Source organism: Eptatretus burgeri, chromosome 17 (genome assembly GCF_056783735.1).
Source record: "Eptatretus burgeri isolate ZD-2024b chromosome 17, Ebu_testis_v1, whole genome shotgun sequence".
NCBI classification, from domain to species: Eukaryota; Metazoa; Chordata; class Myxini; order Myxiniformes; family Myxinidae; genus Eptatretus; species Eptatretus burgeri.
The window spans coordinates 39,144,757-39,168,756 of NC_140977.1; the positions used below are offsets into that span (position 1 = coordinate 39,144,757).

General features: G+C 43.7%; 1 protein-coding gene across 2 annotated transcripts in view; it reads left to right on the plus strand.

The window, feature by feature from the left end:
- The window catches only part of LOC147009820 (putative ATP-dependent RNA helicase DDX43), a 133,959-nt gene that overhangs the window by 85,711 nt on the left and 24,248 nt on the right, over window positions 1-24,000 (plus strand). For both annotated transcript variants that reach the window (XM_085860765.1, XM_085860766.1), the window contains 6 exons: window positions 9,051-9,151; window positions 10,359-10,446; window positions 12,344-12,471; window positions 15,674-15,783; window positions 17,015-17,153; window positions 18,544-18,631. In XM_085860765.1, the coding sequence (XP_085716891.1) occupies window positions 9,051-9,151; window positions 10,359-10,446; window positions 12,344-12,471; window positions 15,674-15,783; window positions 17,015-17,153; window positions 18,544-18,631 (654 nt within the window). The remainder of the gene's footprint in view (window positions 1-9,050; window positions 9,152-10,358; window positions 10,447-12,343; window positions 12,472-15,673; window positions 15,784-17,014; window positions 17,154-18,543; window positions 18,632-24,000) is intronic.

Below are 24,000 nucleotides of genomic sequence, written 5' to 3' on the forward strand. Positions count from 1 at the left end.
TTTTTGCGATCGCTTAGGACGCTAAAAACTCGGTTGTCGAAATTCTGGTAAAAATTGGATGTTTTGGAGACGTTTTAAGATTGTATAAAAAATATTTCACTCGACACGTCACGGGTTATCCCATGATGCAGTGCGCTCGAGCAGACGCGTCGTTGAGTCACGTATTGTTTTGCGTGTGCGCGCTGACGGTGTTTTCGGTAAAGATGGTGTTTAAAAGTCATTTTTTTTATCCCAATAAAGGTTATCGTCGCATGCCTGGCTCGCTGAGCCGTCGGATTATGTAAAGATTGTTGGTGGATGGCCGAATATTACGGTTTTGTGACTTTGATAAAATAATATTGAATAATTGCGTGGAGAAATGGAGATTTTTGCTTCGCTCGACTTTACGAGTTCGTTTTAACTTTGATTTTAATTTTGTCTTCGGTTTTTGCGATCGCTTCGTACGCTTAAAACTCGGTTGTCGAAATTCTGCTAAAAATCGGATGTTTTGGAGATGTTTCAAGATTGTATAAAAAATATTTCTGTTGACGCGTCACGGGTCGTCACGTGATGCAGTGCGCTTGAGCAGATGCGTCGTTGACCCACGTAAAGGTTTTCCATGTGCGCGGTGACGGTGTTTTCGATAAAGATGGTGTTTAAAAGTCATTTTTTATCCCAATAAAGGTTATCGTCGCATGCCTGACTCGCTGAGCGACGGATTATGTAAAGATTGTTGGTGGATGGCTGAATATTACGGTTTTGTGACTTTGATAAAATAATATAAAATAATTGCGTGGAGAAATGGAGATTTTTGCTTCGGTCGACGTTACGATTTTTCATGGTTTGGTACAGAATCATCGTAGAAACTTCTGGTTTGCGTCGCTACCTTCTCTCGAGACAGCTTTTATTAGACAAGGTCAGAGGTCAAGTTGACGATTTCGTAAGTACCAGTCTATGACTGCTTGTTTGTTTGTTTTGTGTGTTTGTCGGCACGATAACTCGAGAACAGAAGAAGCGACCAATGTCAAGTTACACCACGTGATTCAGGAGGGTGATGGCGAGCGCTGATTAGATTTTGGTCAAAATCGGTCAAAGGTCAAGGTCACAGTGAGGTCAAACATAATTCCGTAAATTCATGTGGAGAAATGGAGTATTTTTGCTTCACTCGACATTAGGAGTTCGTTTTAACTTCGATTTTAATTTTGGCTTTGGTTTTTGCGATCGCTTAGGACGCTGAACACTCGGTTGTCGAAATTCTGGTAAAAATCGGATGTTTTGGAGAAATTTTAAGATTGTATAAAAAAATATTTCATTCGCCGCGTCACAGGTTGTCACTTGGTGCAGCGCGCTCGAGCAGAGGCGTCGTTGTCACGTAAAGGTTTTCCGTGTGCGTGCTGATGGTGTTTTCGATAAAGATGGTGTTTAAAAGTCATTCTTTATCCCAATAAAGGTTATCGGCGCATGCCTGACTCGCTAAGCCGTCGGATTATGTAAAGATTGTTGGTGGATGGCCGAATATTACGGTTTTGTGACTTTGATAAAATAATATTAAATAATTGCGTGGAGAAATGGAGATTTTTGCTTCGGTTGACGTTACGATTTTTGATGGTTTGGTACAGAATCATCGTAGAAACTTCTGGTTTGCATCGCTACCTTCTCTAGAGACAGCTTTTATTAGACAAGGTCAGAGGTCAAGTTGACGATTTCGTAAGTACCAGTCTATGACTGCTTGTTTGTTTGTTTGTCGGCACGACAACTTGAGAACAGAAGAAGCTACCAATGTCAAATTACACCACATGATTCAGGAGGGTGATGGCTAGTGCTGATTAGATTTTGGTCAAAATCGGTCAAAGGTCAAGGTCACAGTGAGGTCAAATATTCGATTTTTGATGGTTTGGTACAGATAACTCGAACGGAAGAAGCTACCAATTTCAAATTACACCACGTGATTCAGGAGGGTGATGGCTAGTGCTGATTCGATTTTGGTAAAAATCGGTCAAAGGTCAAGGTCACAGTGAGGTCAAACATCCAAAAAATGATAAGTCGTGAACGGAAGAAGCAACCAATGTCAAATTTGTCAATGTTGATTTTTGATGGTTTGGTACAGATAACTCGAGAACGGAAGAAGCTACCAATGTCAAATTACACCACGTGATTCAGGAGGGTGGTGGCAAGCGCTGATTATATTTTGGTCAAAATCGGTCAAAGGTCAACGTCACAGTGAGGTCAGACATCCAAAACATTCGATTTTTGATGGTTTGGTACAGAATCATCTTAGAAACTTCTGGTTTGCGTCGCTACCTTCTCCAGAGACAGCTTTTATTAGACAAGGTCAGAGGTCAAGTTGACGATTTCGTAAGTACCAGTCTTTGTTTGTTTGTTTGTTTGTAGGCACGATAACTCGAGAACGGAAGAAGCTGCCAATGTCAAATTATACCACGTGATTCAGGAGGGTGATGGCTCGTGCTGATTAGATTTTGGTCAAAGGTCAAGGTCATGGTGAGATCAAATATTCGATTTTTGATGGTTTGGTACAGATAACTCGAACGGAAGAAGCTACCAATGTCAAATTACACCACGTGATTCAGGAGGGTGGTGGCAAGCGCTGATTATATTTTGGTCAAAATCGGTCAAAGGTCAACGTCACAGTGAGGTCAGACATCCAAAACATTCGATTTTTGATGGTTTGGTACAGAATCATCTTAGAAACTTCTGGTTTGCGTCGCTACCTTCTCCAGAGACAGCTTTTATTAGACAAGGTCAGAGGTCAAGTTGACGATTTCGTAAGTACCAGTCTTTGTTTGTTTGTTTGTAGGCACGATAACTCGAGAACGGAAGAAGCTGCCAATGTCAAATTATACCACGTGATTCAGGAGGGTGATGGCTCGTGCTGATTAGATTTTGGTCAAAGGTCAAGGTCATGGTGAGATCAAATATTCGATTTTTGATGGTTTGGTACAGATAACTCGAGAACGGAAGAAGCTACCAATGTCAAATTACACCACGTGATTCAGGAGGGTGATGGCTCGCGCTGATTAGATTTTGGTAAAAATCGGTCAAAGGTCAAGGTCACAGTGAGGTCAAACATCCAAAACATTTGATTTTTGATGGTTTGGTGCAGAATCATCGTAGAAACTTCTGGTTTGTGTTGCTACCTTCTCAAGAGACAACTTTTATTAGACAAGGTCAGAGGTCAAGTTGACGATTTCATAAGTACCAGTCTGTGACTGCTTGTTTGTTTGTTTGTAGGCACGATAACTCAAGAACGGAAGAAGCTACCAATGTCAAATTACACCACGTGATTCAGGAGGGTGATGGGTAGTGCTGATTAGATTTTGGTCAAAATCGGTCAAAGGTCAAGGTCACAGTGAGGTCAAATATTCGATTTTTGATGGTTTGGTACAGATAACTCGAGAACGGAATTAGCTTCCAATGTCAAATTACACCACATGATTCAGGAGAGTGATGGCTAGTGCTGATTAGATTTTGGTCAAAATCGGTCAAAGGTCACAGTGAGGTCAAACATCCAAAAATTTTTAACTCGAGAACGGAAGAAGCTACCAATGTCAAATTACACCAAGTGATTCAGGAGGGCGATGGCTAGCGCTGATTAGATTTTGGTCAAAATCGGTCAAAGGTCAAGGTCACGGTGAGGTCAAACATAATTCCGTAAATTCATGTGGAGAAATGGAGTCTTTTTGCTTCACTCGACATTACGAGTTCGTTTTAACTTCAATTTTAATTTTGTCTTTGGTTTTTGCGATCGCTTAGGACGCTTAACACTCGGTTGTCGAAATGCTGGTAAAAATCGGATGTTTTGGAGACATTTTAAGATTGAATAAAAAATATTTCATTCGCCGCATCACAGCTCGTCACGTGGTGCAGCGCGCTCGAGCAGAGGCGTCGCTGAGTCGCTTAAAGGTTTTCCGTGTGCACGCTGACGGTGTTTTCGATAAAGATGGTGTTTAAAAGTCATTTTTTTATCCCAATAAAGGTTATCGTCGCATGCCTGACTCGCTAAGCCGTTGGATTATGTAAAGATTGTTGGTGGATGGCCGAATATTACGGTTTTGTGACTTTGATAAAATAATATTAAATAATTGCGTGGATAAATGGAGATTTTTGCTTCGGTCGACGTTACGATTTTTGATGGTTTGGTACAGAATCATCGTAGAAACTTCTGGTTTGAGTCGCTACCTTCTCTCGAGACAGCTTTTATTAGACAAGGTCAGAGGTCAAGTTGACGATTTCATCAGTACCAGTCTATGACTGCTTGTTTATTTATTTGTTTTTAAACGGGGTGTTCAGGCTTAATGGATGGTCAGGGGATAGAGAACAGAGGGAGTGATGTGGGAGAAGACCAACCTGTCTGCAATGAGAGCAGCAAACCTCATTCTTCGGTCTCATCATGAGATTCCAATAATTTCAAGAGTTTTGGATCTCAGAGAATCCAGGAGACAGATGTGATTCTGGAGCACCAGCCCAATAGGTGAGATCATACTCAATTGGGTTATGGACAACGGCCTTGTACACTGTGACTCGGTATTTTTTTCAGTGAAAGACTTGGATCGACGGAAGATGTCCAGTCTTCTTCTGGCTTTGGAGGCCAGCTTTGCTATTGTGTTGTCCCAGGAAAGATCATGGTGGATGGTGAGATCTACAGGTTAGAGACTAAACCTCTTGCAATGGATGACTATCGACAAGGTCTGGACCAGGTAGTAGTACCTTATTTAGCAAGACGTCATGATAGGTAGCACTGCCGTCGAGAACCGTACAAATATATTCAGGTTTGTGTGGATGGGGATACAGCGAAATGAGGAAGAATACCATCATGGTCATTTTGCCTCTTAGTTCAGGAATTTTAGCAAATTGTATTGACCATCTGTGAAAAAATTGCTTACCAAAAAATTTATTCACTAACGTATTCATCTCGGTGTCTACTAACACCTATCAATTAGTGCAAACCCAAATCCTTGTGGAAAATTCTGGGGAGGCAATCAAAGTTCGGGTGCTCAGATGGTCTGCGCGAAAAAATTGGAAAATTAACTTTTGCCAATATTGACTTGTGGGATGTCAAACTCGGGGTTTTTTGGGGTGCTGAATTGATTTCAACCATTATTTTTGAGAAAAAAAACACTCCTTGATCATATAAAATGTATTTTATTGACATTTTTAACAGAACTGTACTCAATGGAAATGTTGCTTCGTCAGCTTTTACAACTCATCTTTTATTCATCAAACTTTTATTCATCAAACTCCCCAGTATCTTCCTCACTCCTCTTGTCATCCAGATGGTTTATGTTCAGGCAAGAGTTAGCATGACAGATGCCACAAGCAGAAATACACTTGACTCCTTGCTTTTTGCAGCAGCACCTGAGAGCTGCAGTCCCCTGCACAGTTACAACTGGCAAACGTCAGGAGGTAGTCTGGTGCAATGGGGTCTGTAGAAGGGACTGGTGCATATCCTTGCTCAGTGAGTTGTCATCCATAGTCCCGGGCATCCATCGATGGACTTTGCAGCATCAGCCAGTCTCTAGTCTGGAGGTAAGCTCGGAGAGTGCTGTGCTGCAGCTGCTGTTGTCGGGGGGAGTTTCTCAGGTTTTATGCTCCCAGTAGCAGCTCGCTTGCTGAAGATGTCGAATCTCAAGTCTTCCAAGTCTTTGGAGGATTTCCCATGGAACATGAGCATGAAAAGATCACAGCCTGCTTTAATGATATCACCTTTCTCAACTCGGATGTCCATAAAACACGTCCATTGTCCTCTCTGCTTCATCAGTCTTGCAGAGCTTGCTTAGCAAAGTTGGTTTGCTAAACCCAAAAATTGCAGACACTGTATCACAGCCAGAGAAGCTGTGCAAGAAGATGAGATATCTCTGGGAGGGCCTCGCGGATCTTTCCGACATTGTAAGATGTTTCTTTGGCTGTCGTGAGGAAGATCGGATGGTCTGCAACATGATGAATCAGCATAACCAGGACGTCTGTGTCCTCAGCCCTCACCTCGACAGGGGACTCTCTTGCCTCATCTGGAGCTGCGCGGACGATGGAGGTGTCGGCATCATCGGAGCATTGCTGTACACCGATTCCATTCCTACTAAATGTCTCGGCAAGGAGCAGAACGAGCTGGGCTTTGTTGTTCTTGTTATCGAGGAACTTTTCTCTTGCAATCATGATTTTGAGATCCAGGCGAATGTGAATGTCACAGCATGCATTCTTTGTTCGTCTCAAGTGGTCATGGTCCTTGGTGGAGCTGCCATATCCATCAAAGACCACTGTTATGCGGAATCGATGGCTCCCCATGGACTTCACAAACCGGAGGTAGCTCTCGGCAACGTCCTTCCAAGTAAGGTTAGCCTCCCACTTGACATTGTGCAGGAGCCACTCACCATCAACCACAAGGCTTGTGCAGGGGGGTTGTTCGACAGATGCCACACATGCCTTCAGGGACCATGCTCGGGCAGCCTTGTCTGGCTTTCGCATCTTTTGATTTTGTCAAACAGAGACATCGGTTTTGGCGTCAACTCAAAGCGCAGAACTTCTTTGGTCTTGACTTCATGCTCACTGATGACAATGAGGCGGTTGAATAGCTCCAGTGAGTCAATGATCAGCTTCTCGCCATTGCCTTTGGGTCCAGATCTGAGGCTTGCAAGTGATTTGACCTTGTGTTTGGTTACCATTGCATCCACAACAGTTTTCCCATCCATCTTAGCCTGAATGGCTCTGCCAACTTCTTCTGCTTGATCAGTGTTGACTTGGTCTTCGAGAGTGCTGCTGAACCCAGTTGAGAAGGACACCAGTCTTCTTGTCCCGTGTGGCACCGAAAACTTACGATTAGCTGTTTCAGTTGCAGTGGATATACTTCTCGCACGACTGTACAACTCTGTTTTACAATCCACATGGTATCTCAACTTGATGTCTTCTCCGTTGTTCCAGTCCTCATTTAGTCTCCCGATCAACGCCGCATCGCCCACAAGCTCAGAATGTGATAAGATCCGTGGGTGGCCTTTATTGGAGACTTTTGAGAGCGTATACTTTTCAATCCCGGAACCACCACAGATGAAACACCTCAAGCCAGGTTCAGTCACATCCTTGTCCATACTGTCCAAAAACATGACTTTTTTTTGTAAACAACAGACAGGACATGAAATTTTGACACAAAACAGACAGAACACACATACAGTGATGTGTTTTAACTTTAATAGGTCCACTCTACGTTGAATATATTCAACTTCTATTGAGTCTGGCACACAATAATTTTATAGCTAAAAGCTCTAAGCTAACGTCAGCGAACACAAATAATTCCACTGAGCATGAGCACAAGTATAACCAACAATATAGCAGTGGTTTCAAAAATGTTGTGTGCTGGTTTCAGCACAATTTGAACAATAAGAATCGATTGAGCCAAATTACCGCAAAACACAGTCTGATATATCGAAAAATGTATCATACCAATATTTTGCGGCCATGGATTCAATTTTCCTCAAATCTAATGGTTGGAATTAATTCAGCACCCCAAAAAACCCCTAGTTAGACATCCCACAAGTCAATATTGGCAAAAGTTAATTTTTCCGATTTTCTTTTTTCGCACAGGCCCTCTGAGCACCCGAACTTTGATTGCCTCCCCAGAATTTTCCACAAGGATTTGGGTTTGCACTAATTGATAGGTGTTAGTAGACACCTCGATGAATACGTTAGTGAAGAAATTTTTTGGTTAGCAATTTTTTCACAGATGGTCAATACAATTTCCTAAAATTCCCTATCTGTTCCTAGTTCAAGAGGCACAGCATGTTCTTTGGAAAAGAGTTCAGCCATGAAGTCCATGTACTGCTGTTTAAGGGCTGGTTTCTTATCCAGAAGCCTGCAAAGGCACTTTAAGCAGTTGAATGCAAGTGGTCCATTTTCTGGAAGTTTTACATTGTCTCTGAAGGGTAATGGAGTCACCCAATTGCCATTGCCATTCCTGATGACTCCATCCTCCATGAATGTGAGAAAATGGTTGTCTTCTATGGAGCGACCCGGTTTGTCATCATTCCTTGTTCGCAGATAGACGTCACTGCCGACCCCGTCATCGTCAGTGTGACCACTCCTTGACTTTTTTTCACAAGATCTTGGCTATTCGTTGTTCGTCTTGGTTTTCTATAGGTTTTCTTGGTGTATAGGTTTTCTTTTATCATCGCTTTTCCGAAACCTTGTGAATTCTTGGCTTTTTTCATTGGCTCACCATGGCTCCAAACAGTCGAAAAAGTAAAGTTTTGAATGCTTTGGCAATTTCACATTTTCCAGTATAAATACGGAGAAGGAAGATCACAGCCAATAAAATTTTCAGATTTCACTCCAGATTTTGACACTTCATTCGTCCACATGCTCAAATCCTCAAATCCAAAGGCAGATTTCGATTCTACACTTTAGTCAGTGAGAGTACATTGTGGTTCCAAGGCAAAGCATTTTTGAGCAGGCCGAAACAAATGGTGGCTTAAGACCCTTGTGAGGAAGAGTGGGCTGACCAAGGATAAGCCTGTTTTTGTTTTTTTTCATGATGAGCAACCTGTCGATTGTCTTCAAAAGGGGTATTTAAATTTACCATAATACCCAGTCTTCATTCATACGCTTCCTTGGAGTTCCCTTCATATGCATGCAAAGTTTTGGCCAGCTCGGTTTCATGATTTTGGAGCTATGGAGGACACACAAATGCACACACTCTGACTTTTACTATTATATATTAGGCACAAATAATCACAAAAGCTTTCCCTGAGGTTTCAGCTCTAGAAAGGCCGTTGGGTACCATGCATATATCATGTGACCTTGAGGATGTAGAGTGAGTGGTTGATGGTAAAAGCAGGGTCTTTGCTCACTCTTGTTTTTTTTTTTTTTTTTCAGTTGGCTACTGTGCTCTTCACCATGAGAAGTTGCATTCAAATAGCCAAGATTAATTATTTATTTATTCTCTGTGTAAATGCCAGCCAAGTTTCTACTCTTCCTCCGTTTAAGAATCTTAATTGTCAGAACTCATTTGTATCTTTGGTAACGAAATGACGAAACCTAATTCTCTCCTCCCTCCACCGCACCCCACAAAGGTTTTGGATGAAGCAGATCGGATGTTGGACATGGGCTTTGAGCCTCAGATAAAGAAGATTTTGCTGGATATCCGTCCAGACAGACAGACTATAATGACAAGGTGAGCCTCAAGTAGCAGTTGATGATCATTGTTCGCCATAATTATTTAACGAAATGTTGGAGGTTCTTTTGACCACAACAAGAGAAGCAATTTCATGATCCACACCATGAGCCAAGTAAATTTGTTAGGTGAACAAGCAAAACATGCGGTACTGGTCACCAGACAATCCGCACTGGATCTCCCCAATCAAACAACAAGGAGCAAGGAAGGTGATGATGTGGCCTGTGGCGAGCACCAGTCTTGAGACCATTTTTTTTTTAAGATAACATAACTGGCGAGATGTATCTGACCATGTTGCTTGACAAATTAATGCCCGCACTTGACGAGCTAGGGTGAAGTCACCCGGAGTGGTTCCATCATGGTGGCGCACCACACCAATACGCCAGAGTGGTGAGGGAATGTTTGGATGATTTCCCTAACTGGATTGGATGACATGGCCTTGTGGAGTGGGCTGCAGGCTTGCCACATCTGAATCCCCTTGATTATTACTTGTGGGGCATGCTGAAGGTGCAGGTTTATTCAATGAAAATTAATACACGAATCATCTGAGGCAACGCATCACGGATGCATGTGCAGGGATTGATGGAGATGCTGCATTAATACACCGCGTTCATTGCAATTTTGCACAGCAAATTGCACAGCAATTCCCATAGTATTGAACTGTGCATTTCACATGAGGGACAACACATTGAACATGTAATGTCAACAAACCATTTATATTGTATATTCACCTGTTTTCAGACTTTATGGCCACCCCGTGTGTATATATATATATATATATATATGTATATATATATATATATATATATATATATATATATATATATATATATATATATATATATATATATATATATATATATGTATATGCTTACAAATTGTAAGCAATAACGAACCATGCTTCCCCATTGTCTCGGGTCACTCACCTGCATTTATTTATTTTCTTTTACTTTTATTTTCATTTATGGATGCTTTCTGACGGTGCTGTGATTTTTCATAGTGTATCAGCTTCGATGTCCGTCGGCACTCAAAATTTCAGCTTTCTTCATCACCCGGAAGGCACCGAACATTAATATCAGTCAGCCACTGAGTGGTTAGAAAGAGCGTTATATATTACATATATTTGATTGTTCAGGTAATAAAGATCCTTTCCTGCTTACTCTTTCGATGCTGACCTTTTCCCTTCTTGCATTTGTGTTGTGATTAGTGCCACTTGGCCAGACGGTGTCCGCCGACTTTCCAGCCTCTACCTGAAGGACCCAATGATGGTATACGTTGGAACGCTTGACCTGACGGTATGTGAATGTTTTTGGCTGATGGTAAACATGGTTCTTTGTCATCTCTAAATCAGCCAATGTTTGTTACTCAAATGTATTGCTCTCCATTCAGGAGAATCTTTTATAAGAAGGTTTTTTGTAAGGGCTCCTTCCAGAAGAGAAACAAATTAAAATGTCCATGCACATGGGGGGGAGGGGGTGGGGTTGGGAGAGGAGAAGGGTCAAAAAACCCATCCGCTTCATTGAGCCGATGGATATTTAAGATCACTTGGTTTCTTTCGGTTGACCCTTTTAAGCCTCGTGGCCGTTTTTCCAACCGCTATTCAAACCTCCATATACCTGAGTGGGCAGATTTTTCTCCAGAGAGCCCAGGGTAGGGGATCCGAAAGTTAAAGGAGCTCAGGGTTCAAAGGGTTAAGAGGATGCCATTTATTTCCACCGTTTCGTGGAAGCCCTCAAGGCAGACTTTGTGTGCTAAGGAAATGTCTCGATGGCAGAAAGCCTCCCTGAATGATATTTTACAGCTAACAATAGTTATAACCATTGATCTTCAATCAGTTTGCCCACTCCAAATATCACGCATGTTAAAAGGTGAGTGGTCCTGCACCAGCAGAACTAGAGACACGTCCTTTTTGTGTAGTTTCCCACTGGTGTAGCACAGTGTCCTCCTCTTTGTTGGCTCTAAACATGACAAGAGGTCATCTGTATGATAACCATGAAGAATTTTAAATTGCCTCTCTTCCACAGGATCAAATAGCATTAGTTTCCATGGTGTTCTGATTTATCAAAAGGTTGGTGCTGTCTCTCGCCTGTGTTGGTGAAATGTTACTTTGCCTTCTGTCAGCTGGAGCAGCTTTGGTCATCGTAAATGGGAGGCAAATCAAGAACTTGTCCCATGGGACCAGCACACAGTGGTCTACTGGTTTCAAAAATCTGCGGTGAGATCTTTGGCCTCAAGCAAGTGCGAGTGGATCTTGATGTCTGTTCTAAAGGGCGGCATGACCCAATGATATAATGCGTTCGAGTTTAGGCAGCAAAATTGTTATCCTCTTTCATTAATACACTTGTGTCAATGTCGAGTTATTTTGTGAGCCTTTGAACACTGCAGGAAAAATGCGAAAATTCACTCTTTGCGAAAAGCTAATGATGCAATTTTGACTGCCACCTTTATCAGAATAATTGAGAAATTTACACAAAAAGCAAAAACCTGTTTGTCCACCTGAGCAGATTCATGTAATTGGAATGTATGCAAATATTTTGCCCATGCCCTCCACCCCCCTCCTCCACACCCTTCCACACCCTCCCTTTCCCATACTTCCACCACTGCTCATGTATCCTTCATCTGTTCGCATTTTCTCCCCCAGCCCCTCCTCTCCAGTGTGGTGCACGCTCGTTTGTTTGTCCGTTCCAGTTGACATTTAAAAAAAAATCTCTCAGCCCGTCCACCCTGAAACGCGAGACGGCCGGGTTTTGTAATGGCTTCCCTGTTTCTTTACCATTTGAGCTTTTGTCATCAATTTTTCAACAAACCTTTATTATAAGAATGTGGAGAACATTAATAAATACATTTTACTTTTATTTATTTATTTTTTAGCTGTTGTTTTCGTCACCTTTAGTTTGAGTACAAAGCAGACGCGTCTGGGCTTTGCATTTTGAGATGCTTTCTGGTTTGAAACTTTTATACTTATTTGTTTTAAACGGAGCAAAGGTAACTCAAACAAAATTGAAAGCTGAGATGGAAGCCACATTACAATGGAGCTTATTTACAAATCCTAAGTGAAGCACTGGAGGATAATTGTGCATAATACAAACAAAGCCAGTATGCCGCTTCCTTATGAGTTGCACTGTTTTTGTTTCCAAAGTTTCGGTAAAAAAATTTTTCCCTCTTGCGCGTCCCTGTGTTGATGTGCCACAGGCAGTGCATTCTGTTAAGCAGAAGGTGCTGGTGATTGCTGATGATGATAAAGAAGACCTGCTCTTCAAAAACATCAAGAACATGTCCCCGGAAGATAAGCTACTGGTGTTCGTCGGGAGAAAGATATTGTATGTCACACGAGTCTATCGTATTATCGTCACTTGACGTCAATAGCAATCATTGGGAGCTTTGTTTTGCAAAACCATCAACTCTCTTGTCTCGTCACGAAGTTTAGAACTTCTGGTAATCAAAAAGATGTGGGAATTTAAGAACAAAAGATGTGGGTCCTACATGGGCATATGTACCTTTGTGGGCCTTCATTGGTTAATGTTAAGTTGCAAATGTTGAATTGGCTTCAGATATATATATATATGGGTTGGATAACTAGATGGACTGAAATGATAGCGGACTCACCTTCGATGCTAGAATTCACTGATGGACATTGAAGATCCATGATGCCGTCCAAATCGTCGGCCATTTGCGCAGGTACCCTTGCCAATTTCTAAACCCCTTACCATTAATCTATGGGGCTGTTGCTTCATCAGTGGCACGGTGACACCTTTGGTGCAAACCAGCAAACATGATCTGCACACAGACGAATGAAGCCAAAATGAACAAAGCTACAGCCTTTCTATTGCTAAAGGTAAAGGAATGAAATTAAATTATTGATGAATCCAGGGAGGCAAAGAGGACATTTGTGTCATCTGAGAATAGCTTTGATTTGGTCCCAAAACTCTTCCCCTCTGGGAGATGCCACCCTCCCACAAAGGGGGTAGAGAATGGGCTTCCATCGAAAGAGCTGGTTGTGCAGGTTGATGCTATAAGCAGAACTGAGCAGGCACACCTGCTTGCGGTATTAGTCTTTGTTCAAAGGACCAGAGTAGGTGAGCTATTGCCAGCACCTTGGCCTAATTCCTGCTGTAACATACAGGGCCACTGCATCGGCAACCCAGCCACGCCCTCAACAAGTGAGGCTATGTGCTGCAACGAAAGGAGAAGCAGCAAAAACTGCTCTGAATCTGTTGCTATAATGTACGGAACCTTGATCCATTGCTGTGATAGCCGGACCCGCATGTCCAGCATTGAGTATGCAGGAATTTCTTAGAATAAAGAATATCCTGTATTTGGATTTAATTTATTATTATTATTATTATTTGGAATGGAAAACAGGTCCTGATGACCTTGGGATAGTTGTCGTCCACCTTGAGTAAACCCAAGGAGTATTGTTTTGTCGTGGTTATCGATAGCTTCTCCATTGTCACAAGTACAGCAGATCTTCGTATTCACGCTAACACATGGCCTTCTGCACATCCAGTACTTGATTTGGCTCGTTTTGAATCTTTGAATTGCATCGATACAGTGGGGTCACTTTTCTAAACACTGTCACTCTGGCACACATAACATGAGGTCACTGTTTTGTCTGTGTCCATAACAAAACCCCATCTTCTTGTCTTCAAGTGGAATACTTTGAAATATATCCTTGGGAAGGGTGTAAGGGGGGAGGGGAGGTGAATTCGCGTTTACTTTGGGTTTTGTCATTTCATTTCAGAGAATCAAGTTTCATTCCCTGTCAAAACCTTGTTTGGGCACCATCTATCTACATATTACGTATGCAAAAAAGGCTGAATTTTCAACCCATTCCAACCGCTTTCCTTCTTCGATATGCTCCTTCCCTTTTATCCACTTTCCACCAAACCTCTTCGTTCTTCCATTTTCCACCTCTTCTTTTTTTATTTATTTATTTTTAAATCCTTGTGATTACCTCCCCTCCACCACCGAAGGTGTAGGAAGGTTGGGTTTAAAAAAAAAAATACAGTCGAGGCTCATTGGAGAGCTAGTACACTGAATAGATCACTATGTAACCGGCCAAAAAGATCAGTAAGGGGGGGGGGGACAGCAACAGCAGAGTTTAAGGACAAGATAGAGGGAGACTTGGCCAGACATTGGGGGACAGGAGAGGATGGATACAGAAGGAAACTCTCAGGAGGGAAAATTGGGGTTGGATGCGTTAATGAGGGTAAAGAAAGATTATGTTTTTTTATTGGGAACGATCTGAGATGGTGGGGAACAGCTGTCTTGAAGACTTAAAGGGAAGAATGAGATTTAAGAACACGTGGAAATTTGTACCACATCTGCTTCATCAGAATGAAGATTAGTGCAGTAATCTTCATCCTGATGAAGCAGCACTTGCATGGAAGGAAGTGGGGGAAAAAAAGAGGAATGAATGAGTGGTGGTTAGCAGTGGTCCTGGATTTAGAAACCTGGGGGGAAGCAAAACGTGGAAAGAGCACAGGGTTTAAGACCACAAAGGAGGCAGTAGAAGACAGACTTCATTGATTATATGGAGATTCCATTAATCTTGAAAGCCTTTTTTCAGTGTTGAGCTGAGCAAAATGTGAGGCAGGGGAGCCAGCCCAGAGGGGAGAGCATTACTCCAAGCTGTGGATGAAGGCCTTGTCGGTGGATAGGAGTTCAGGTGTGCCAAGGAAGGACTTTATGCAATACAACGGAGGATGCCCAGTGAGCAACTGGCTTTTAAGGCCAACTTTGAAATTTGGTTTGCTCAAGAAAATCATGGCTGATTGTGAGATCCAGGAGTTTGAATGACAGAACTCGCTCAAGAGAATTGTTGAGAAAGTCGGTAGGAGGGTTTGCCAGATGGTTCTTTTGGAAAGAGATAGTGTGTTTTCATCCCTGTTTGTCTGTGAGCAGGATATCTCAAAATATTGTGGATGGATTTGGATGAAACTTGGTGGAGAGGTTGCATGTGTGAGAAGTACCAGTTAATTCAATTTTGTTGAATATCTGGATCCAAGAATTTTTAAAGTGATTCTTCACCCCCTGAGAGATGGGGCCAAAAACGATATGTAGTGTGATATTTCAAAATGTGGACAGGTTGTTAAAACTTGGTGGATGAGTTGGTTAGGTGATGAGAACAACCCTAGTAGAATTTAGTTAAGGTCTCAATGCAGACCAAGCCTATTGGTGGGATACAAAACGTAAACTGTTCCGCCTGGCGGAGGTATGTGCTTGATTGGGTACCGTTCTCGGGGTATTTGGTATTATCCTTTCCCTTTTTTTTATTTCATTCCTGTACTGTTAATTGGAACTACTTCTTGATGTTCCGACAACATTGTGTTCCATTTTTTTCAAAAACGTTGTTGACTTGTTTGTTTATTTTTATACCCTCCCATGCTGAGTAATGCACTGTTTGTGGAAGGCCTCCCAAGGTGATGGTGCTGATGCTCTCATATTTGTCTTTCTGTTTGTCTGTGTCTGCCTCTTAATTTTATCTTCATCCTCATTCCTTTTTGTGCTCGCCTTGTGCAGGGCAGACAATATTTCCACAGAGTGCAGCATGCGTGGCTTCTCTGTGCAATGCATCCATGGAGACCGTGAGCAATACGACAGGGAGCAAGCACTGGATGATTTTCGCTCTGGTGAGCCTTCAGTGTGGTTTGGTTTTATTCACTTGCTTTTTATGCCTCTGCTGACAGTCGCCGGAGGCACTATGTTTTCAGGTTGTCCGTTCGTCCGTGATAGGTTTTCGTAACCCCGATAACTTAACAGTTGACGGGATCCGAGTCAAACTTGATACAAGTATGTATAATAATGTAAAGATGAACTTTTTAGATTATGGGGTCAAGAGGTCAAAGGACAGAGGGGTTCCCTTCAGTAAAAATTCTGTTACTACGCTAACTTGTGAACAAGTGATGGGATTTTGACCAAACGTGGTATAAGTATATGTTATGGTGCAAAGATGAACCGATTAGATTTTGACACCAAGGTCAAAGGTCAGAGGTCATGTCAGGTAATAATATGATACTTGAGGGATTTAAATATACTTGGTACAACTATTATGATGATTTAATAATGTGGGCAGAGGCATATCGGTCGACGTCACGATGTCAGAGTGCTGTTCTGGGGGTGGGAGGTGGGTGGAATTAAGTTTCATATCGTCGCTGCCTATTTACTAATCCCCTTTTTGAGCCTCAAGAAGAATGAGGTTACTATAACTGGATCATCGGTTAACTGAGGCTTAACATCCTGTACCAGATAAATGTTTTTTTTGTTTTGTTTGCTTGTTTACCAAACTGCTTGGGTGGTTAAAATTTTACCTGGACAAAAGGTGGAATAACATATGTAGACTCTTGCAGGTAATATTTAAACCATCCACATAAATACCTGAACATACTGAACCTTGATTTGAAATATCACGACAATGAGAACAGCCTTGTCCGTGTGTTTTTGTTATTCGCTGCCACAGCTGTTATTACATTGTTTAGTATTTGCTAATACCAAGCCAATCTCATTTGATCAACTGTTTGGAAAAGGAAATGTTGGCTTGCTTGGTTGGTGGGTTAGGTGGGGTTTGGGGGGAGGAGGGGGGGGTTGTGGGATGCCTCATGTCAATTTGTCAGTTTACAGGTAGAACAATGGATGGAATCAACAGGACCTCTTCTTGCCTCCCATGGTGGTTAGCATACCTCAATCAACGTCCTGTTTATTTCATCCATTGTGTGGATGGAGGAAGGCAGTGTTTTATTTATTTGTATGTCGTGAGAAATTATTTTTTTTGGTTGTTTAAACTCCGTACTAATTGCTTGAGACTTTCCATGCAGTCTATGAATAATAGCAAATACGGTCCCTTTTTTTCCTTTGTGACCGCAGGCTCTGTGCGCATCCTCATCGCGACAGACGTGGCTTCCCGAGGCCTGGATGTGAACGACATCACTCACGTATTCAATTTTGACTGTCCCAGGGACATGGAGGAATATGTGCACCGCATTGGTCGAACAGGCCGTGCCGGGTACACGGTTATACATCCGTCACAAAGCTCTCGCCGTCGGGATACAAATGTTTTGTCGTCCCAAAGATGTACAATCTAGGAAATGATTGTGGAAACGCGAGTAGCAAATATACAGGGCCGCAAATACTGAGTAATTAGATGTTGACTGTTATAGGTACAATCAAAGTGAATATTTCTACAATGCATTCTTATTTATACTGATACGGTACCCTTTGTTTTTTGCCCATTATTAAACCTTGTTCTAATGCCTCTACTATGCTCTAACAAACGGCTGTCCATCACCATCTCGGGTCATCCTCCATCCACAACTATGATCTTTTCTACCTCCATTAACCCATCCTAAGTCAACCTCTTTCATGGGTTTCCAGTTCATCTTTCCACTTCTGTGATTGAGAGTTTGCAGCTACATCCATCTTGTACAACCCCTCCGCCCCCTCCTCCCCACCCCCAAATGCTCCAATTCTTTGCCTTGTCACTTATTCCTCCAATTTTCCCTCTATTTTGTCCCTCAACCCTGCTGTTGGCATTTGTCTCCCTCCCCCTTCTTTCTACTCTTCCTTCTGTTGTTACATCCTGGTCTGTTCTGAGTTAGAGCTCCTCCACGAGCCTCGACTGTATTAAAAAAAAACAAGTATGATTGTAGAATGTTGTTTTGTGTTGTCCTGTTTATGTTCACCGCAATCCAGCTAGTTTCTTCATAGCCATTTAACCTAGACGTTTTGTTATCTGAGTGTTTTTTCCCCCCTTCTGCTTCAAGTCTGGAAAAACTCAATATTGTCCAATCCCTGAACAAACATCGCAACAATACTTGTGCACACGATTGGCTCTACTGCAACACATTATTGTATAATGAGTGTTTTTAGCCTTTGCTGTTCCACAAAGGGATGGAAAAGGGCTATTGTAATTGGTCTGTGTGTGTCTGCATGCAGATCTACTGTTGTAGTGTAGATCGGTCATTGTCAGATCGGGTTGACAGGATGACCTACAGGTATGCACACTCACCTGTAAGCTGTCTCGCCTGGATTTGAATCCTGAGACAGCTATAAACTGTCATCCCAGTGTTTCACAGGCAGGGCGATTCATCAATTTGTGTGCCGTCCATCAGATGGACATTAAACTAGGTGTCCCATCTGCTGGCATTAGTTGGTGGATGTTAAAGATCCCATTGTATCCTTCGCAAAGAGTAAGTGAGCTGTCGCCAGCACCATGAACAAATTACAAATTCCTGCCCTAACCTACAGAGGGTACTGCATCAGTGGCACAGTCGTGACCTCAACCAATGATGCTACCCCACAGCCTTGTGCTGAATACCAACGAAGCAGAAGATTGTCATATCTACTGTAATGAAACTTTATGTATGGATATTTATTTGTTGCCATTGTTTGTACAGCCGTACTGGCGTTTCCACTACATTGGTCACGAAGGACGACTGGAAGAATGCAGCAAGACTCATCTCTCTGTTGGAAGAAGCAAAGCAGGTTGTGCTTTTTAAAAATTATTATTCATTACCGGTTTTTGTATTTTTTTTCGTGCGCGCACGCGTGTGCATGTGTGTGTACATAAATAAATATATATATATATATATATATATATATATATATATATATATATATATATATATATATATATATATATATATATATATATATATAACACACACACACACACACACACACACACACACACTGGTGCAGAGCCAACTGACACATTTGGATATGTGACAATAAAATTACATGCTTTGAACATAAACTTTGTGTTTCAATCATTTATGGAAGATAACATCAGGAAAGTGGCCTCCACCTTTTGCAATGCATTGTCTTAGAAAAATGGTCCCACTACCCCAAAAGTTCCCACCCCACCCAACGGACAGGAGAGCAGTCTGAAATGAGTTGGCTCTGCACCTCTGTGTATGTGCACTATGTTAAAAAAATATATATGCAATTGTGTTTTTTATTAGTATATGTGTATTGGTTCATGAAAAAATAAGTGACCACTATATTTGTTATTGGTGTCTGTCTGTCTGTCTGTCTGTCTGTCTGTCTGTCTGTCTGTCTGTCTGTCTGTCTGTCTGTCTGTCTGTCTGTCTGTCCCGAGCATAGCTCCGTGGGTTTTGATCCGATCCTGATAAAATTTTGGTGGGAGGTTTATATCATGATCTAGTTGTTTTCCTGAGAATGGGCGTGGTGCGCTCATTATGGGCGGAGCCACGCCCAAAAAGGATGTGTTTTTAGGGGGCAGCCGATTTCAATTTGCATCTTCTCCTAGGGGGTTTGTCGAATCCAACGGGTTTCGGTATTTGGTTAGCCCAATGGCACCTGCATAGCCCCACGGAGCTCGATTTTTTTTTTTTTTTTTTTTTTTTTTTTGCCTTTTCGTCCCAAGGTCAAAAGGTCACGAACTTAGAAAATTGCGAATTTTGACATAAAAATCCATCTTCTCCGAGGGGTTTGTCGAATCTGGCAGGGGTTTCGGTATTTGGTTAGCCCAATGGCACCTGCATAGCCCCACGGAGCTCAATTTTTCATTTTCGTCACTCAGTCACGAACTTAGAAAATTGCGAATTTTGACATAAAAATCCATCTTCTCCGAGGGGGTTTGTCGAATCTGGCAGGGGTTTCGGTATTTGGTTAGCCCAATGGCACCTGCATAGGCCCACAGAGCTCGATTTTTATTATTATTATTATTATTTTTTTCATTTTCGTCCCAAGGTCAAGGTCACGAGGTCACGAACTTAGAAAATTGCGAATTTTGACAAAAATCATACGACCGCCCAAACTTTGAGAGCTGGGTTGACTATTTTTTATGCATAATCTTGAGGTCATTCCCCACCTAAAGTCTTGAAACCATTTTGCTCTATCTCGAACACCTTGCCTGTGGCGCCCCCTTCAAGTTTGTTTTTACGCTGATTTCATCAAAGTATGGATAATCCGAGGAGTGCGAAATGCCATATAGCCTATATGACGTTATATTGTTCCTGGAATGTTCCAGAGGAAGTTTTGCACCAAAGGTCATAATCCTTGACCTTTGACCTTTAAAGTTCACAAAGGTCAAATTTTCTATGTTGTGGGAATCGAACCGTGTTTTCGACCTTCTTCAACGAACTAACTCCAATAAGCTATAGCATGTATCCTGTTTCCTTATTTTAATGTCCACAACATTGTTTTGTGACCTTTAAAGGTTATGTCAGGTCAGTCAGGTTATTAAAGGTTCATGTCAGGTCAGGTTCGATCTGTGACCTGCTACAGGTACCATGTAAACCTGTACTAACCTGTTCCATGGTCGGGTTGTCGGCGACTAAACCGTCTCCCCCACCAGGTTTTCTGGTGAGGAGGGTGTTTGGATATGGACACCCAGCAGGATTAAAAACAAAACCTGTCAAAGGGCGGAGGAGCTCCTTGTGAGCCAACGGCCATCCATATCTAGTGCCCAACTGTGTCTGCGGACGTCCTCCTGCAGTTGGGTTACTTCTTATTAGGAGGTTGGTGGCAGGATTTGCACTCCAGCCACCGTAAAACGCTTCATTTCGCAAAACGCAAAAACGCAAAAAAATCTGAAAACCCACTCCGTGGGAGTACCTCCTGTGCAGCTTCCCTTCGCAGGGCAGCTCACCGGATGACGGGATTGGGGCAAAGCCTTCGGGACCCCCAATCTTTGATAGGAGGGAAACCACGGGGTAACATCCCTGGGTCAGATTGCGGGAGAGTGTGTCGGAGTGGTGCTGAGGTGTCGTCCACCAGACGGCGGTCTCCTTGGGTTAACCTGAGGCGGTCCCTTCGGGTGGGTGCCTGGAATGTCCTATCCCTAAGAGAGGATGATCACCTGTCTCTGTTATCATCTGAGCTCAAGCGTTTGGACATCGGGATTGCAGCTCTCTCTGAGGTTCGGAGACCGGATTGCGGCGAGATAATGGTGGGTGGTTACACCTACTATTGGTCTGGTCGCTCTGATGGTTACCATACCCAAGGAGTTGCTGTAGCTGTGTCCAATAAGCTGACCCCAATGATAATTGAGGTAACACCGGTCAACGAGCGTATTATGAGATTAAGGATTCGTCACTCCTTAGGTGTCATTTCCCTGGTCTCTATTTATGCTCCGACTGAGGCGAGTGATCTTACCGTGAAGGATGCATTCTACGCCACACTCGAGTCTGTGGTTGATCAGTGCCCCAGACGAGATACACTTCTAGTCTTGGGGGATTTCAATGCATCGACTGGAACTGATAGGGATGGTTATGAGGTGTGTGTTGGTCCCCATGGGTCAGGAACTATGAACCAGAATAGCACTAAGTTCCTTGACTTTGCAAGAAGTCATGGACTTAGGGTGGCTGGTTCATGGTTTCAGCGCCCGCAAGCTCATCGCTGGACTTGGTATTCCAACGCTGGCGGTGTGGCAAAGGAGATTGACCATGTCCTCATTGACGGTCGTTGGAGGATGATCCAGAACTGCAGGGTCTACCGGAGTGCTCAGTTCCTCAATACTGACCACAGGCTTGTTGTAGCAACTCTAAAGCTGCACCTTAAATCCTGGAGAATGGTACCATCCCAGCCTAGGCTGGATGTTGCCAAGCTCAGGGATGAGAGAGTAGCTGAGGAGTTTGCGAACAGGCTGAGTGGACACTTGGGGGTCTGGGTGCTTTGGGGGGTCCTGAAGAGTTGTGGAGCACCTTCAAGACCACCGTCCTTGATGTTGCCAGTGGATGCCTTGGAGTTCACCGCAGGGCAAAGAAGAATTTTGTCTCTCAAGGGACACTGGATACCATTGACCAGAGTCGCAGGGCCAGGCTGAATGGCAGAGCTGAGCTGTTCAGGGAGCTGAGGCGTAAAACTGTACGTGCACTGAGGGTGGACAAGGAGGCCTATGTGCGAGGAATCTGTGAGGGGTAGAGCATCACCTGTGGACAGGTGATTCTCGTCCCGCTTACAGGGGAATTCGCGCATTACGTTCATCCAAGCCCATCCCTCGGAGCACTGCAGTTCGAGCAGAGAGTGGTAGGCTCTTGACAGAGGAGTCTGAAGTGAAGGCCCGCTGGGCCGGTTACTTTGAGCGGTTGTACCAGGCTGATCCCCCAGCTGTCGAGTTGGACGTCAACGGTGTTACAATCCCTGTTGCTGACCCTCGAATCAACTGTGGTCCACCATCGCTTGTGGAAACACGGGCTGCGGTGAACCAGTTGAAACGGGGCAAAGCTCCAGGGATCTGTGGCATCCATGCCGAACTTCTCAAGGCTGGTGGAAATGCTGCACTCGCGTCGTTGCATGCAGTTTTGTGCTCTGCCTGGAACACAGGCATCATCCCAACTGACTGGAAGAGGGGCCTTGTTGTCCCTCTCTGGAAAGGGAAGGGTGATCGCCAAGACTGCAACAACTACCGAGGGGTGACGCTGCTCTCAGTGCCGGGCAAGGTCTTTGCTCGGATAATTCTTGATAGGGTTCGCCACCATCTGCTTGAGCACCAGCGTCCAGAGCAGTCAGGCTTTACACCAAAGAGGTCAACGATTGACCGTATCCTTGCACTTCGTGTCCTCACCGAACGCAGACGAGAGTTTCGGCAGGGGCTGCTTGCAGCCTATGTTGATCTCTGTAAAGCGTTCGATTCAGTGAATCGGGATGTCCTCTGGAGGATTCTTGGTCTTCGTGGGGTGCCACCAAAACTGATCGATCTGATGTCTGAACTCTACTCTGGTACTGAGAGTGCTGTGAAGTGTGGTGGTACCATCTCTGACTTATTTCCAGTTGTTACTGGAGTTCGTCAGGGATGTGTACTTGCCCCCACACTTTTCAGCACTTGTATGGACTGGATTTTTGGGAGGATGTCGGAGAGATCAAGTTGCGGTGCATCGTTTGGCAATGTCAAGATCTCGGACCTTGATTTTGCAGATGATGCAGTCATCTTTGCGGAGACTTTAGACATCCTCTTGGGGGCCCTCGAGGTGCTGAATGAGGAGTCGGAGCCGTTGGGATTACGGATTTCTTGGGTCAAAACAAAGATCCAGGCTTTCGGTGACATCTTGGATGCTGCTGTCCTGTCTGTGTCTGTTTGTGGTGAGGATGTTGAGGTCGTGGATAGATTCACTTACCTTGGCAGTGATATTCATGTCTCCGCAGGTTGTGAGCCGGAGGTCAATAGACGTCTGGGTCGGGCCTGGGGAGTCATGGATTCACTGGATCATGGGGTGTGGCGCTGCCGGTACCTGTGCGGGAGGACGAAAGTCCGAGTCTTCAGGTCCTTGGTACTTCCAGTCTTGCTCTATGGGTGCGAGACTTGGACTTTGACCAAGGATCTGAGACGGAGACTTAATTCCTTTGGTACCAGGTCTCTTCGGAGAATCCTTGGCTATCGCTGGTCGGATTTTGTGTCCAACGAGCGGTTGCTGAGAGAGACTCGGATGAGATCTGTTACCTGCATAGTCCGTGAGCGTCAGCTGCGGCTGTATGGACATGTGGCTCGTTTTCCTGACGCTGATCCTGCTCACCAGATTCTCTCAGCGAGGGAGTCTCATGAGTGGAGGAGGCCAGTGGGCCGACCACGTGCCTCATGGTTGCAGCAGGTTGACCATCATCTCAAGGAGATGGGGATGGGCCTGGCATCTGCCTGGGGGATGGCCAGACGGAGGCCCCTGGAGTACCGGCGGAAAGTGGACGCAGCGACGCGCTGTTCTGGCACATGCTCCCATACCTGACCTGAAAGGTTATGCAAAGGTCAAATTTTGAAAGTTGTTGAACGAAACCGGGTTTTCGACATTTTGCAGCTAATAACCTGTCACTCGTACCACATCATGTGTGGTACAGTCGCAGTCAACGTGTGGCCCTAAATGGAGTTCTTTCATCCCCTCTTCCTGTGCAGGCTG